Here is a 13,899-nt window from a genome sequence, read left to right as displayed (position 1 = left end):
GTCTATACGATATTGAGTAGCAACGTTAATGTCAAGAATGTCGTAAAATAAATTAACTGTAGCTCTCAGATTGAATATTTGTTTAGGTTGTAGGCATAAATATTCTCTCTCGGCTTTTAGATAAGATCTTGAAAGATTTTCACCACTCGTCTAAAAATACGAGATGCTAAAAAACCGAGTCCATCTAAGGAGAATATCTTGCTAGTTAGCTTAGCCAATAAAATGCTAGAAGAAACGGTTGCTAATCATGTGTAAAGAAATCTCTTCTAATTACACAGACATAATCGCGTTTTAGTTGCTATACTGATGTGAGATGATGCAAATGTTAGTAAATAGATTTGATTTGCAACAATATATTTCCCTATTCTACTAAAAAATATATTATAAATGTTTGAATATATTATAATTATTTCATTTTTTAATATTTGAAACAAACATATATTAAACCAGAAAACTTTTATATAATTATTAAAATTACAGATGTTAGACACATATATTCTATAATTAAATTAAATCCGGATGTAAAATAATGTGAGCCATTTTGTTACCGTATTCCTGATATTTTCGTCCTTTGCTTCGTTGAAATTATTGCACGTATGAATTTATTTTGCGCTGAAAAACAAGGTTGTACTAGATTTCACAAAGATTAAAGATATAAGATCTATAGAATTTGTGTATGTATCTACGCGTTACACTTATGATTTTATATAACGCTTCGTTGATCTATCATCAGGCAATAAATCGGACAATCTAATTGTCGAGATTTAAAAAAGAGATCGGAGTACCTTGAAGCGCGCTTCCGGCAAGATTTCCGACAAGTACATATCAAAATAGATCTTAATTATTAACTTATTTATGATAAAAGTCAAAAGTAAATATTCATTGAAAATCTATTCTCGAAAGAAATATATTTTTTGCAAATTTACAAATAAATTGTGTAGTATCGTCGAGTACATAAATTGCTTTACTTCGAACAAAAGTTATCTTAAAATGATCTTAAATAAAATCATTGATTAAAGTTGATATTAAATCTTGACAAAGTAGTACACATTGATTGTGACATAGATTACATATCGGAAATTTCTTTCAACATTTTCATGTAAGAAAAAGAAATGCAATTAACAAAGTCCAGAGATAGAATTAGAAATATAAAACTATTTCTTTCACAATTATTGTTTTCACGAAAACAATGTCATATACACATCCACAGTATTCCCATCTATTGAGTAGATTAGAGTGAGGATTGAATCTCGAATCGTCGGGATTTATTCTTAGCGTTCTATTCTCTCCCTCTCTCGTTTTATGTACTTTTTTTTTCGCCGAAAGAGGAATGAATTATTACGTACAACGCGCATATAACACTTCATTATGTGTACGAATGAATTAAATGCCAATTGGCAATTTGTCTAAATACCTTAGGGCACAGTCACAGTCATATGTAGGTGGTGCGAAGTCGCAATGTTCAAACGCTTCACTAAATCAGACGAAAAAGAATGCGACAAGGGTTTTTCTTGATGGAAATAAAATCTTCCTTAGTTTAGGGCTATTCCTCTCTTCTATTTTTCAATGTAATATAGATTCTTCAAATATCAAATAGTACTTCGTACACCGGAGGAGTACATCGTCTCGCGTTAATAGCCTGATTTGGCCATGAGCGAGTATTTTCAGGAGTGCCGCGAAGCATCGGGGATTTCCGGCGTATGCCAAAAGCATCTCGGCAATTCGGAGAACGACCACGAGAAGCCGAAGCTGAAAAAAAAGAAAACGATGACCTATAAGAAATGAAATGATGAAAATATGCACTATATTCATTGTATGTGCACAATGTGTATTTTAAATCCTTTATAAAACTAGAATATACCTCTTTCTAAATACGGGACATGCTCATTAATTAAATAAAGAATTTAAAAAAAAAGACTTCTAAAATATTCAGGGGAAAAACGTGACAAGCCCATAATATTTGTAAGATTTATTTTAAATACGATTTCTTATCAATTTAACTTATGAATTATCAATTTTAGTTTTTAGCAGTCTACTTTCACAGTCTTATTAAGAATTATGTTCTTAAAAAATTATTAGAAAAAATATAAAAATCTTTTATAATAAGCGTGTATACACATGCATATATTCAGTGTTCTTCTTTCCATCTTAGAAAATAATTTCTTCATTCACATATCATCCGAAAAATTCTCTGCTATATTTCTTATATTCTTTCACAAAAAAATCAAATTATGTAAACCTGCAAATCGCACATTCGATCATCCAATTAAAGATCTTTCTTGATATCTAATCACAAAATAGATTATCATTCAACGAGAGTCACGAAGAGCAGATAACTGCAACGGACGATTGGCAATGGCCCGCGTTAATGTCTAGATTAGGAGATGTCGACCGTTCCGTGGGGATTTCCAAGAGAGCGCGAACAAGAAGATGAAGAAAAGACGAAGGAAGAAAAGGAGGAGAACGACGATGACGAGAACTGACGCGTCGCGACGCGCGTGAACCGCGTCGCCGCCGTTCTCGCCCAAAAGCTTCCTGATCGTGTGTATGTATCCACCACCCACTTCATGCCTAGATGCGAAGCGTGGGCAGCGTCGCTGGCCAGCCCTGGAGGCGTCCCGCGTGCCCATCTTCGGTAGCGTCGCGCATCGCATCGCGGACGTTATATCTGGCGTCGCGACGCCCTCGGGCCTCAGCCGCTCCTCAGCCGCCCGTCAATTCACAACTCACCCCCACGGTTAGTAGCAAAGATCAGCGTATCGTTTTCGTGCTTATGCTTGTGATCACTTGGAAGTTTGCGCGCGAATTATAGAAGCCACAGAAGTGCCGGTGAGAATATTGATCCGAGGATCTCGAGAGAAAGGAAAAGTCTGTGAAACACGTCTGTGTATAAAGAACGGGAGATTTTGATCGAAAGGACAAGTTTAGTTGTGGAATTGCGTTTATGTCAGATCGAATAGTTTGATGAAAAAGAGATTGGATTGATTTTGAAGTGTATCGACTGAAGCAATATTGTGTTAATATTCAATAGATTAACGAAGATTTTTAAAGAAGAAAAAATTCCACATATGTTATTAAAAGAACAATTTATATCAATTACGTAAATATTGAATAATTGGTACATTTAATTAAATACCCTAATTTGATACTTTGAATTCAACATTGACTAGAAGAATAACGATATTTCGATTTTATATTTATCTCGTAGTAAGAATAATCCAGAATTTTTGGAATAATATAGGAGATGTCCGTTTAGTCCGTTTAATACGTTTATATACGAAAAGAAAAAATTATCATTCTGTTGAAATTCTTATCACTTCTTAGAAAGCTTCTATTATATTCCTGAAAATTAAAATATAATTAATTTAAATAATGAATGTCGAGTTATACTTTTAAGAGATCAGTATGTAATTGCGATTTGTGCTTATTTTGCATGGGTCTCATTAAACAAAAATATATTATAAAATTATGTGAAACTATAAGTGAATATCATATTAAAGAAAAATTAATAAGATTCTGCAAATATCATTATAAGTCTGAGATAAAAAAACTGTTTACGAATCAACATATTATAAATTTTAATTAATTTCTGTTAGATTCAACGAGCTAAACCTAAATGACACAATTTTTTTACAGAGAAACTAAAGCAGCAGCAAGATGTGTGACGACGAAGTAGCCGCTCTTGTGGTAGACAATGGTTCCGGCATGTGCAAAGCCGGTTTTGCCGGAGACGACGCACCGCGCGCCGTCTTCCCCTCGATCGTCGGTCGACCCCGTCATCAGGGTGTTATGGTCGGTATGGGTCAAAAAGATAGCTACGTAGGCGATGAAGCCCAGAGCAAACGAGGTATCCTGACTTTGAAATATCCGATCGAGCACGGTATCATCACTAATTGGGATGACATGGAGAAGATCTGGCATCACACCTTCTACAACGAATTGCGTGTCGCTCCCGAGGAACACCCGGTTCTCCTTACCGAAGCACCTCTGAACCCGAAAGCTAACCGCGAAAAGATGACGCAAATTATGTTCGAAACCTTCAACAGCCCAGCTATGTACGTCGCCATTCAGGCCGTCCTCTCCTTGTACGCTTCCGGTCGTACCACCGGTATCGTTTTGGATTCCGGTGACGGTGTCTCTCACACCGTGCCTATCTATGAAGGTTATGCCCTTCCTCATGCCATCCTCCGTCTAGACTTGGCCGGACGCGATCTTACCGATTATCTCATGAAAATCCTTACCGAGAGAGGCTACAGTTTCACCACTACGGCCGAGCGAGAAATCGTCCGCGACATCAAGGAGAAGCTTTGCTATGTCGCCCTGGACTTTGAACAGGAAATGGCCACCGCTGCCGCCAGCACTTCTCTCGAGAAGAGCTACGAATTGCCTGATGGTCAGGTCATCACCATCGGTAATGAGAGGTTCCGTACACCCGAGGCCCTCTTCCAGCCTTCCTTCCTGGGTATGGAATCTTGCGGTATCCACGAGACCGTCTACAACTCCATCATGAAGTGTGACGTCGACATCCGTAAGGACCTCTATGCCAACAACGTTCTTTCTGGTGGCACCACCATGTACCCTGGTATTGCTGATCGTATGCAAAAGGAAATCACTGCTCTCGCGCCTTCGACCATCAAGATTAAGATCATTGCTCCACCCGAGAGGAAATACTCTGTATGGATTGGCGGTTCTATCTTGGCCTCCTTGTCCACCTTCCAGCAGATGTGGATCTCCAAGCAAGAGTACGACGAGTCCGGCCCTGGCATTGTCCACCGCAAATGTTTCTAAGCGCGTCGTTACATTACGATCATTGACGCAGCGATGTAATCTTTATCGAAAGAATATCGTCCTACTTCGGGGAGAACGCGTAACTAGCATGACGTTCTGCCCTGAGCAATCAAGCTGCTACGAGAAACATCATCATCGACTCTCAATCATCATGGGATCTCATCAAATCGTCATTGTCACGGCCTCGCTCATCGTTATGCAAATAACAACAGCCTGGCTTAATATCTTTGTCGTCGCAGCCTTTTGTAAAACTGCGCGCGACAACATCATTACTCACTTGGCGTCATCATCACGGCCGAGGTAGCGGTCGGTGGTATTGGCTCTCGTCACAGGACTTTGCTCGTTGTAGCCTGGACGTAGCCAAGCATTGGAAAGAGGCCTTGAAGGGATACGTAGAGGAGAGACCAGGTGCATCTTTCTTTCGCGAAAGGAACATTCTGGACAGAAGTGTAAGGATATGCAAGGATCTTGACGACAACATTGTGCTTGGCAACGAATTTCGAGACTACTTTGGGAAGGTCGCGCTTTATTCACTGTCGCGCGAGCGTCTTTCATCACCGTCCAAGAAATCTATCTCTCAATACGTATTGCATATAATTATGTCTAGTCTGCTAACTAAAGCAATTAAGCTCTACTGATGTGTACTTCTATACTTTAACTTATTTTGTAAATATTATACTATATTATTATAAATATTGTTATATACAATGTCAAAGTCAAGTCAAATATACATTATGTCACTCCACACTATCGTTATTGTTATATAATCTTTTACATTACCTCATGTACCTTGCATATTTGATTTATGGCATACTTTTGGCGTAGCACTCTCAAACTCCTCATAGACAATCTCAGGCTTCCATTCATTTTGTCAAATTTCTTTCCACATGTATGTCGTTGTATAATCACACAAATTTTTAAATAAATTACACCTGAAAATGTTATTTTTTTACCACTTGCGAAATTTATATTGAGAACAAGAAAAATTTTTGCCTGTTTTAGATCTCCTAAGACTATATATAAATATACAAAATACTCTTCCCTTTTTTTAACTTCCTTTATCCTTTCAATCACAATTGAAAGGGAAGAAAAAACTTGCTTATATACTTCGCAAACTTTGTTCCAAGTATTACTTAACAATGTTGTTAAAATTTAGATGTATAACTTGGCATTTTCCCGTTTCGCGATTATGTTAGTCTTGTATCGTTCCCGCGTCCAACTTTATCTTTGATCACGACAAAATAGAAATTCGCGGAGTTTTAAAATAACGCTTATCGTGTAGACTTGTAGACTATAATCGCGATAAATAATCTTGGTCCCATTTTTAATTAATTTTCTACTATATAATTTTTTCCTATTCATTGACTTCTTCTTCCATAACAAGAATTTTTGCGTATCATTCCCACATCGACTCATTCATCTAAATCATCGGTTAAATGTTGATCACTCGTCTAAAGAATGCGAAGAAATGTACGAATTTGTTTCCGGTCGTCACGAATTATCAGACTTTGTCGTATTTATCGTTTCTAGAAATCTTTCATAAATGCGTTTGAATGCTCATTGATATTTAGGGACAAGAGTGTTTGCGATAAAAGCTCTTGCGAAGAAGATACAGTTTATTTCGGTCGCATCGCGTAATCTCAAAGTATTTCTACCACCTCCTTGATATTCATCAGAGCATGATTCTTGCTTTTATCGAGACTTTTTCGACTCTTCCGTTTTCTGTTTATTAATATATGGACATGATGTATTTATTCCGATGAGATAATTATTTTCCAAGAAAGTTCCACGTATATAATTACAGTTATAATTACTGTTTCAAGTTGAATTTATAAGCGAAAAAGATAAGATAGAGTGATGTAAACGTGGAATAAGATTTTATATATCAAATTTTTATACCGTATTTCTTTTGAAAGCCATGTTTTTAGAAAAAAGATATAAAGAAGGCTGATATATACACATGTATTGCATGATCGTTCGAAGAAAACTCTGCGATATCTGCTTTTGTAAAATAAAGTGATCTGTCCAAAATAGGCATACAAAAATATATTTTTACAGGTAGGTATATTATTCAGATAAGCGGATATTACTTATTGTTAAATAGGCATAATAGAAATAATGAGATAATTTTTGTTAATTTGACGATATTGATATCGAGTCAAAATTCATATTGATCCGAAAATAAAGTTTTCTCAGTGTACTCTCGCGACAAATATATTTCTTAATGTAATATATTAGCTTTATAATTATAACATATCTTTGCACTAAAAAATTATTTTGTTACATAAATGAGATTTTTTGTGAAAATAAAGGAAAAAACCTTAATGCAATATGATGTTATTAAGTGTGAGTCAATTCTGTCGATATAATTAATATTTCGAAATGATTGCCAGAGAGAGAAAGAAGAAATTAACCAACTCAGTTTAATTTTTGTTGAAACGACCGGAATTCCAAAGCACAACGCAGAAACGCGCCACGGAGTATTTCCAAAGCGGTAAAGCGTATACGTCGAACCGCTTAGGGGCTGCGGCCGCCTAAGTTCGGCGAGCGTCGCGACGCCCAGCGAGGCGATGCCTTTTTCGTGCCTGTCGAGCAAGCACCATCCCACGAAAATGCGGGGGCGTCCAGATGAGAGCATATAATCGACGTCGCGACGCCACCGAGGCACAGACGCCGCTCCACCTCTGTCCCGTGCACGGTACGTAGTAAATTTTCGCACGAATTTCCGTTATATCGCCGGGATATTACATCTCTTCCTTCTCTGAAAGACACAATCGCTTCCTGTCTGCTCTATCGAAGACATGTTATCAACACATTCGCGCGCTGTAGTGATTAGCAAACAAAAGTGATAAGCTGCTGTACCATAACAGGATTATTCGTGATAACCAGCAATTCTCAAAGTAACAGCTTTATTATTATTTTCATTTATGTTTAATCAAGATTCGAAAACTAAATTTACAGTATATAAGCATTTAATACTATTAAAAAATGATCTGTATAATTTAAAACATCTAAATTTAATAATATTTAAAGCAAAGAATCTTGCTTGCCATATTTTCGATTATTTTCAGAATCCAAATTATCGTTAGAGGTATTTAAATTGAATCTACAGATTATTCATATTTTTTATTTCTTATTTATTTCTCCTTATTTCTTTTTAATTTTTGATCGATAGATTGATCTGGAAGTGTTTAATGGTTTTTTTTTTAAATTTCGAGATATCATCACAATCGAGATGTCATAGATTTTATCTGACTATTTGTTATTTACCTAAAAAAAAGTCTTCAGTTCGCTGCCGACTCCTCGAAAGAAGTTCAAGTTCGCAGCATATCACTGTATCCATTGAGATCGAATCTTGGCGCATTGTCAAACCACTCGTATAATTATTGTGTCGTATGGCACATCCGTCATCCTAATAACGTGCAATAAGCGAGACCTGTTTCGATCCAAATTCATTTTGATCTCCAAATGTGCAACATTTAACGCATCAATTTTAACAATAATATATTACTTGTTAAATAATATTTAAAAACATCAGAAATAACAAAGTTAAAAATATTCATCGACTAACTTCCTAACTTAATTATAATATATTAACATCTTCCTTCAAACAGTGTTAAACAATAGTCGAAGAATAATTGCTGTGACAGTTAAAAACATATTTTTCAAGATAAATTGTCTAATTAGTATAATAGATTCAATTATTTCTTTGCAAAATTTTATAAATAAGAAAAAGTTTAGATATAAATAAAATTCAATATCGATATAGCGTGTAATTTTATATGTATGATTTTCGGCTTGTTTTTTTAGAATAGATCTAAGTAATGATAATACGATAAGCAAATACTAGTTTTCGAGCATTAGTGCATGTGCTAGAAAGTGTTCCACACACAAGTATAGTCTTATTAGTTTTAACCTTTATTTAAGTCTTCCTCAGCCAATGTTGGTTGTCCATTACTGGCTGCGAAAACTAACAATAAGTAGAGATCGAAACTAGTTACATTACAAAGACAAAATAAATAATATATTAAAAGAAGAATATTGTGAGTACTTATACTTGCACGTGCACCGGTGCCAGAAGGTATTCGCTTATCGTATTAAAATTAAATTTATCTAAAAGTATGATTTAAAAAAATATTATTTTATATACATGCTTTAAGATTTAGACTGATACAAGTCACTATCACATATATTACGATAGAAATGATTATATAACACTTATATGCACACAATATTAAAAAAAAATTGTAAGTACGATTAAAATTTTACAAAATATAAAGATTATTTTATAACATTTAAAAAATCTTAGAAACTTTTACTAATTAATTTTTTTCACTTACTTGTGCTGAAAAATATTTAACGAGCCATACAATTATAGTTTCATATTTGCGATATTGTTCGTGGCTACTTTCATGCCCATTAAAGGACCTATCCTCTGTAAATCGCACCCTCGTGCCTTCTTCTCTCTTCTTGGTTCCTAAAATTACTCATTCTTCTAAAGATCAGTTTCCTTAATGTCGGTAAATTTTAAACATCAACATGAACTTCAAACTTTAAACAGTTTACAGCCGTCTCTTTCTAAAGTACTACTAGCGAGATACGAGGAACGAGTTACAAGCAGCGTTAATGTTAAATCAACATTACCGCCATCCCTTTGTCGTTGCGTTCATAATCATAGTCGAGGTCTTCGGCCGTGCAATCACGTTGGTTCCTTTTCCGCGCGGGCAGGCATAATTTTGGCACGCTCGCCGCTGCCTCGCAGAGGGGCGTTATGTTTTATCCGTCCTCGTCGACTGTGGCTGCGGCGGCGGCGGTGTCGACCACCATAATCGTCGCTTGAACTTATTAGGGAGCGTCCGTCGGCCGTACGTCTAAAGTTAGCGACGCGGCGAGCAAAAATAGCGCCGCGACGCTGAGACCGCCTTGCATATCGCTTTATAGGCAACTGGGTCAATTCTAGCTTCACGCAACCGTGGAACAATTTTATCGAAGAACTCTCTAAATTTGCCATTCTCTAAATTTTTCATCAGATAACTAATCATTTTATTTTTTAAATAGTCAGTTATTCCTCTCTCAAATTGAATATCCATTTCAAAACAATTTAGAATTTGCATTCGTGAAGAATCATGCAACGTTTATCCGGGGAATTCCTGAAACCTGCAATTTATTATTATTGGTTAGAAAATTACTTTTTTATAATTTTATAATTTTTGTTTTTTAAAAATTGTCTTTAAAATAAAATATGAAAGTATAATTCGCGCGGGAAGAGAGAAAGAGAGAATTGAATAAATCGTATTTAACAAAAAAATTATTCATTCAGTCGATATTTTTTAATTACACACAATTAATATTATCCTTGGTGCAATATTAAAGAACAAAAGTACCAATATTTGTTTCTCGCGTAGATTATATAATTTTCAATTTGATTTTGTTTTCTATTATTCTTTATATAATAGAATAATGATACTTTTTATATAGTTTATTTTTATTAGTTTTATATCTTTATTATATATTTATATAATTTATTCTAATTAAAATCTTTTTTTACATAAAGAAGTGTTAATGTGATGCATAACGTGAATCTTTCCTGAAAAAAGCGAGAATAATCTACGGTGTTAACATGTCAATAATAAAATAAAAATGAGATTACAGATAGGTATCATTCAATCAAAAGCGATTAACATATTAACACATAAAACATCAACGCGATAATAATCGCAGATTGAGAGACATCAACATAATTTCTGTTGCAGAAAGTTGAAATCGAAGAAAAGCCATAATGTGTGATGACGAAGTAGCTGCCCTGGTCGTAGACAATGGCTCCGGTATGTGCAAAGCCGGCTTTGCCGGGGACGATGCTCCTCGCGCCGTCTTCCCATCGATTGTTGGTCGACCCCGTCATCAGGGTGTCATGGTCGGTATGGGTCAAAAAGATAGCTACGTAGGCGACGAGGCTCAGAGCAAACGAGGTATCCTGACTTTAAAATATCCGATCGAGCACGGTATCATCACTAACTGGGATGACATGGAGAAGATCTGGCATCACACCTTCTACAACGAATTGCGTGTCGCTCCCGAGGAACACCCGGTCCTCCTTACCGAAGCACCTCTGAACCCAAAAGCTAACCGCGAGAAGATGACGCAGATTATGTTCGAAACCTTCAACAGCCCAGCTATGTACGTCGCTATTCAGGCCGTCCTGTCCTTGTACGCCTCTGGTCGTACAACTGGTATCGTTTTGGACTCCGGTGACGGTGTTTCTCACACTGTACCCATCTATGAAGGTTATGCCCTTCCCCATGCCATCCTCCGTCTGGACTTGGCTGGACGCGATCTTACCGACTACCTCATGAAGATCCTTACCGAAAGAGGCTACAGCTTCACCACCACGGCCGAGCGAGAAATCGTTCGCGACATCAAGGAGAAACTTTGCTATGTCGCCCTGGACTTTGAACAGGAAATGGCCACCGCTGCCGCTAGCACTTCTCTCGAAAAGAGCTACGAGTTGCCTGATGGTCAAGTCATCACCATCGGTAACGAGAGATTCCGTACACCCGAGGCCCTCTTCCAACCTTCCTTCCTAGGTATGGAATCTTGCGGTATCCACGAGACCGTCTACAACTCTATCATGAAGTGCGACGTCGATATCCGTAAGGATCTCTATGCCAACAATGTTCTCTCCGGTGGTACCACTATGTATCCTGGTATCGCTGATCGTATGCAAAAGGAAATCACCGCTCTCGCACCTTCGACCATCAAGATCAAAATCATCGCTCCACCCGAGAGGAAGTACTCCGTATGGATCGGCGGTTCCATTCTGGCCTCCCTGTCTACTTTCCAACAGATGTGGATTTCTAAACAAGAGTACGACGAGTCCGGCCCTGGCATCGTTCACCGCAAGTGCTTCTAAACAATTACGCTCGATGCTATTCATTATTATTATTGTTATTATTGCTACACCTTTCCCTAAGATGTATCGTTCACTGCCGCATCGCTTTGTCTAGTGTTGGATCTGTTAGTCGAATACTACTATCATTACTATTGGTCCATGGCAGCAAGTCTTTTATCAACGATTGTCATACGAGCATATACGTCATCTTTTGTATATAAATTTACGTCTATGGAATAAATCAATCTTACATTCTTACAGCCGTTTAATTCGTAATTTTTCATTCTTTGACACCCTTATATTTGCGCGAAAATTAATTAGCGGTATTCAATTAAATAGCTTTTATTAATTGATATTTATCGCGGGATATGTTTTATTTCTTATTGTTTAAAGTTTAAAATATTACAAAAAATAGCACGTTATGCATCGGTCTGTTAATTAATTAAATTAATCACTTAATCAATTGACCGATAAAAATTAATTTAGTAATTCTATGGCTTTTACAAACAGATGATGTTTAAATACTTATATGAACTTTTTTCTCATTATAAAATTAATTGGCTTAATACATATCAACTATTAGATATGTATAGAAATGCACAAGGATTACATAAATAAAATGTATTCAAGATTTTTATCTAGAATTCTATCTAATTTTGAAGAAAGATGTCAAAAATTATAAAAATTACAGGGTTTTTAAGGTTATCATAATATCAGATAAAATTATACAAGCTCATATAAAAGCTTGGTAAGACGTTAGACCTGTGCATAACTGATATGGAATAAATTAGAAACCATGCATATGACAACAAATGCATTCTAATATATTACATTTATCGAGATTACTACGAATATCATTACCTCTTACTGATATAGTAGCAATGTAGGCATGTGATTCAGGCATATGTTGATCCAAACTCGTCTCGCTTGTAATTCTGCAACAAGACGTATATGCGTATAAATAGATATGCATTACTTAAATTCACAAGTATACAATTACAACGATATTACATAAAACATGTAAAGCATAGCCGATATTACATAAAACATGGGAAAGGATGTCTTGAGAATCTGGCAGTTTTCCAAACCAAACACATTTTACAGTATTTCACATATTTTTTTTGGCAGAAATGGTTTAATAGTACAATAAGATTGTATTGTATGGCTAAAAATGCAACTAGGGAAAGGTGATCGTATTAAAAGAATCAATAATATCAGATATTCATATATAGCCGATTATTTTTGTAACCGCCATTTTTGTAGCTGCCAAATTACTTTTTAATCGCATGGATTATAAATTCCTGTTTTTAATTCTCACTATAGATTAACAACGAACATGAAATCAAGTTTACAAATAAATGTGAAAAAGGTTTTTCAATTAAACATTTAAACATTTTAAATTTTGCTAATTGATGCGATTATGATTTTTCTAGCTAATCGAATTTTTTTAGAGTATTACTCTTGATCTTTCGGAAAAAAATGAAAACGTTTACCTTCGGTATTCTTTTCGGTGAACACATCCGGCTACTACTCCGCACTTTCACTGAAGCTACCCTTGCAATTATGCGTGTCCGAACATAGCGATGAGCGAGAATTGCTCGACGACAAAGGATGCGCCCTTTCGGGGTTGAAACTCGGCAATGTGAATCGGCACAGCATCGGCTTTGCCGGCAGTGCAAAAAGGTGGAGGGGATCTTTTCGATGGCTCGAGTGAGCGAGTCGCCCCGTGCATCTGTCAATTATAGCAAATTAAAAGCTGCAATTAGCGAATAAGACTTTGGATCTGCATCCGCAATTCTTTCTCCTCTCATGAGTCAATATGATTAGATGTCATATCGTGTCATCTGAGCCGGATGTCTCATAAGCGCAATCCGCTAAGAATATGCGCGAGCATAATAAGAATTGACAAGCTGAATCATCTAATGAATATGTTCTCATATTATCAGAAAATAATTATTAAAAAAAAAGGAAAGTATTTATTTTTCAGATGGGCTATTTGGATGTTACTTTATTTCAAAAGAGAAGAATTTGTATCATCATCATGATGCTTGAAGAATGCAAAATGAGACGCTGTTTCAAGGTGCTTTCACCATAAAGAATTAATCCTTTGAAGATAATTTTTATTATTTTGAAGATTCGATTTTTTATGCGTTTAAAAATCATTCCTTCAAAATTTGTTTTTTAGAAATTAAATATTTCTAAATTTCAATTTTCTGAAAAAT

At 36.0% G+C, this 13,899-nt stretch overlaps 2 protein-coding genes and 2 long non-coding RNA genes across 4 annotated transcripts; 2 read left to right on the top strand and 2 right to left on the bottom strand.

Annotated features, from left to right (window-relative positions):
- Positions 1-1,298: 1,298 nt before the first annotated feature.
- Positions 1,299-2,540, bottom strand: LOC115241633. Its single transcript, XR_003884931.1, has 2 exons — positions 2,240-2,540; positions 1,299-1,749 (listed from the first exon to the last, which is right to left on the bottom strand). It is a non-coding gene; the product is annotated as an uncharacterized LOC115241633 (long non-coding RNA).
- A 68-nt stretch (positions 2,541-2,608) lies between these two features.
- Positions 2,609-5,106, top strand: LOC115241627 (actin-5, muscle-specific). Its single transcript, XM_029817474.1, has 2 exons — positions 2,609-2,737; positions 3,637-5,106. The coding sequence occupies exon 2, from the start codon at positions 3,658-3,660 to the stop codon at positions 4,786-4,788; it is 1,131 nt and encodes a 376-aa protein (XP_029673334.1). The 5' UTR covers positions 2,609-2,737; positions 3,637-3,657; the 3' UTR covers positions 4,789-5,106.
- Positions 5,107-5,163: 57 nt separating this feature from the next.
- On the bottom strand, positions 5,164-10,534 carry LOC115241631. The gene is made up of 3 exons (XR_003884930.1): positions 9,129-10,534; positions 8,059-8,224; positions 5,164-5,720 (listed from the first exon to the last, which is right to left on the bottom strand). It is a non-coding gene; the product is annotated as an uncharacterized LOC115241631 (long non-coding RNA).
- Positions 7,354-11,946, top strand: LOC115241626 (actin-5, muscle-specific). The gene is made up of 2 exons (XM_029817473.1): positions 7,354-7,486; positions 10,542-11,946. The coding sequence occupies exon 2, from the start codon at positions 10,568-10,570 to the stop codon at positions 11,696-11,698; it is 1,131 nt and encodes a 376-aa protein (XP_029673333.1). The 5' UTR covers positions 7,354-7,486; positions 10,542-10,567; the 3' UTR covers positions 11,699-11,946.
- Positions 11,947-13,899: the final 1,953 nt, after the last annotated feature.

The sequence above is a fragment of the Formica exsecta genome, unplaced genomic scaffold (assembly GCF_003651465.1).
Source record: "Formica exsecta isolate Colony F162 unplaced genomic scaffold, ASM365146v1 scaffold500, whole genome shotgun sequence".
Classification (NCBI taxonomy): Eukaryota; Metazoa; Arthropoda; class Insecta; order Hymenoptera; family Formicidae; genus Formica; species Formica exsecta.
Note: the sequence above shows the minus strand (reverse complement) of the source record. Positions and strands in the feature narration are given on the sequence as shown.

What these genes read in the sequence shown, in the direction of transcription:
- LOC115241627 (XM_029817474.1), top strand. Translation starts at nt 3,658, where the DNA reads ATGTGTGACGACGAAGTAGCCGCTCTTGTGGTAGACAATGGTTCCGGC.
- LOC115241626 (XM_029817473.1), top strand. Translation starts at nt 10,568, where the DNA reads ATGTGTGATGACGAAGTAGCTGCCCTGGTCGTAGACAATGGCTCCGGT.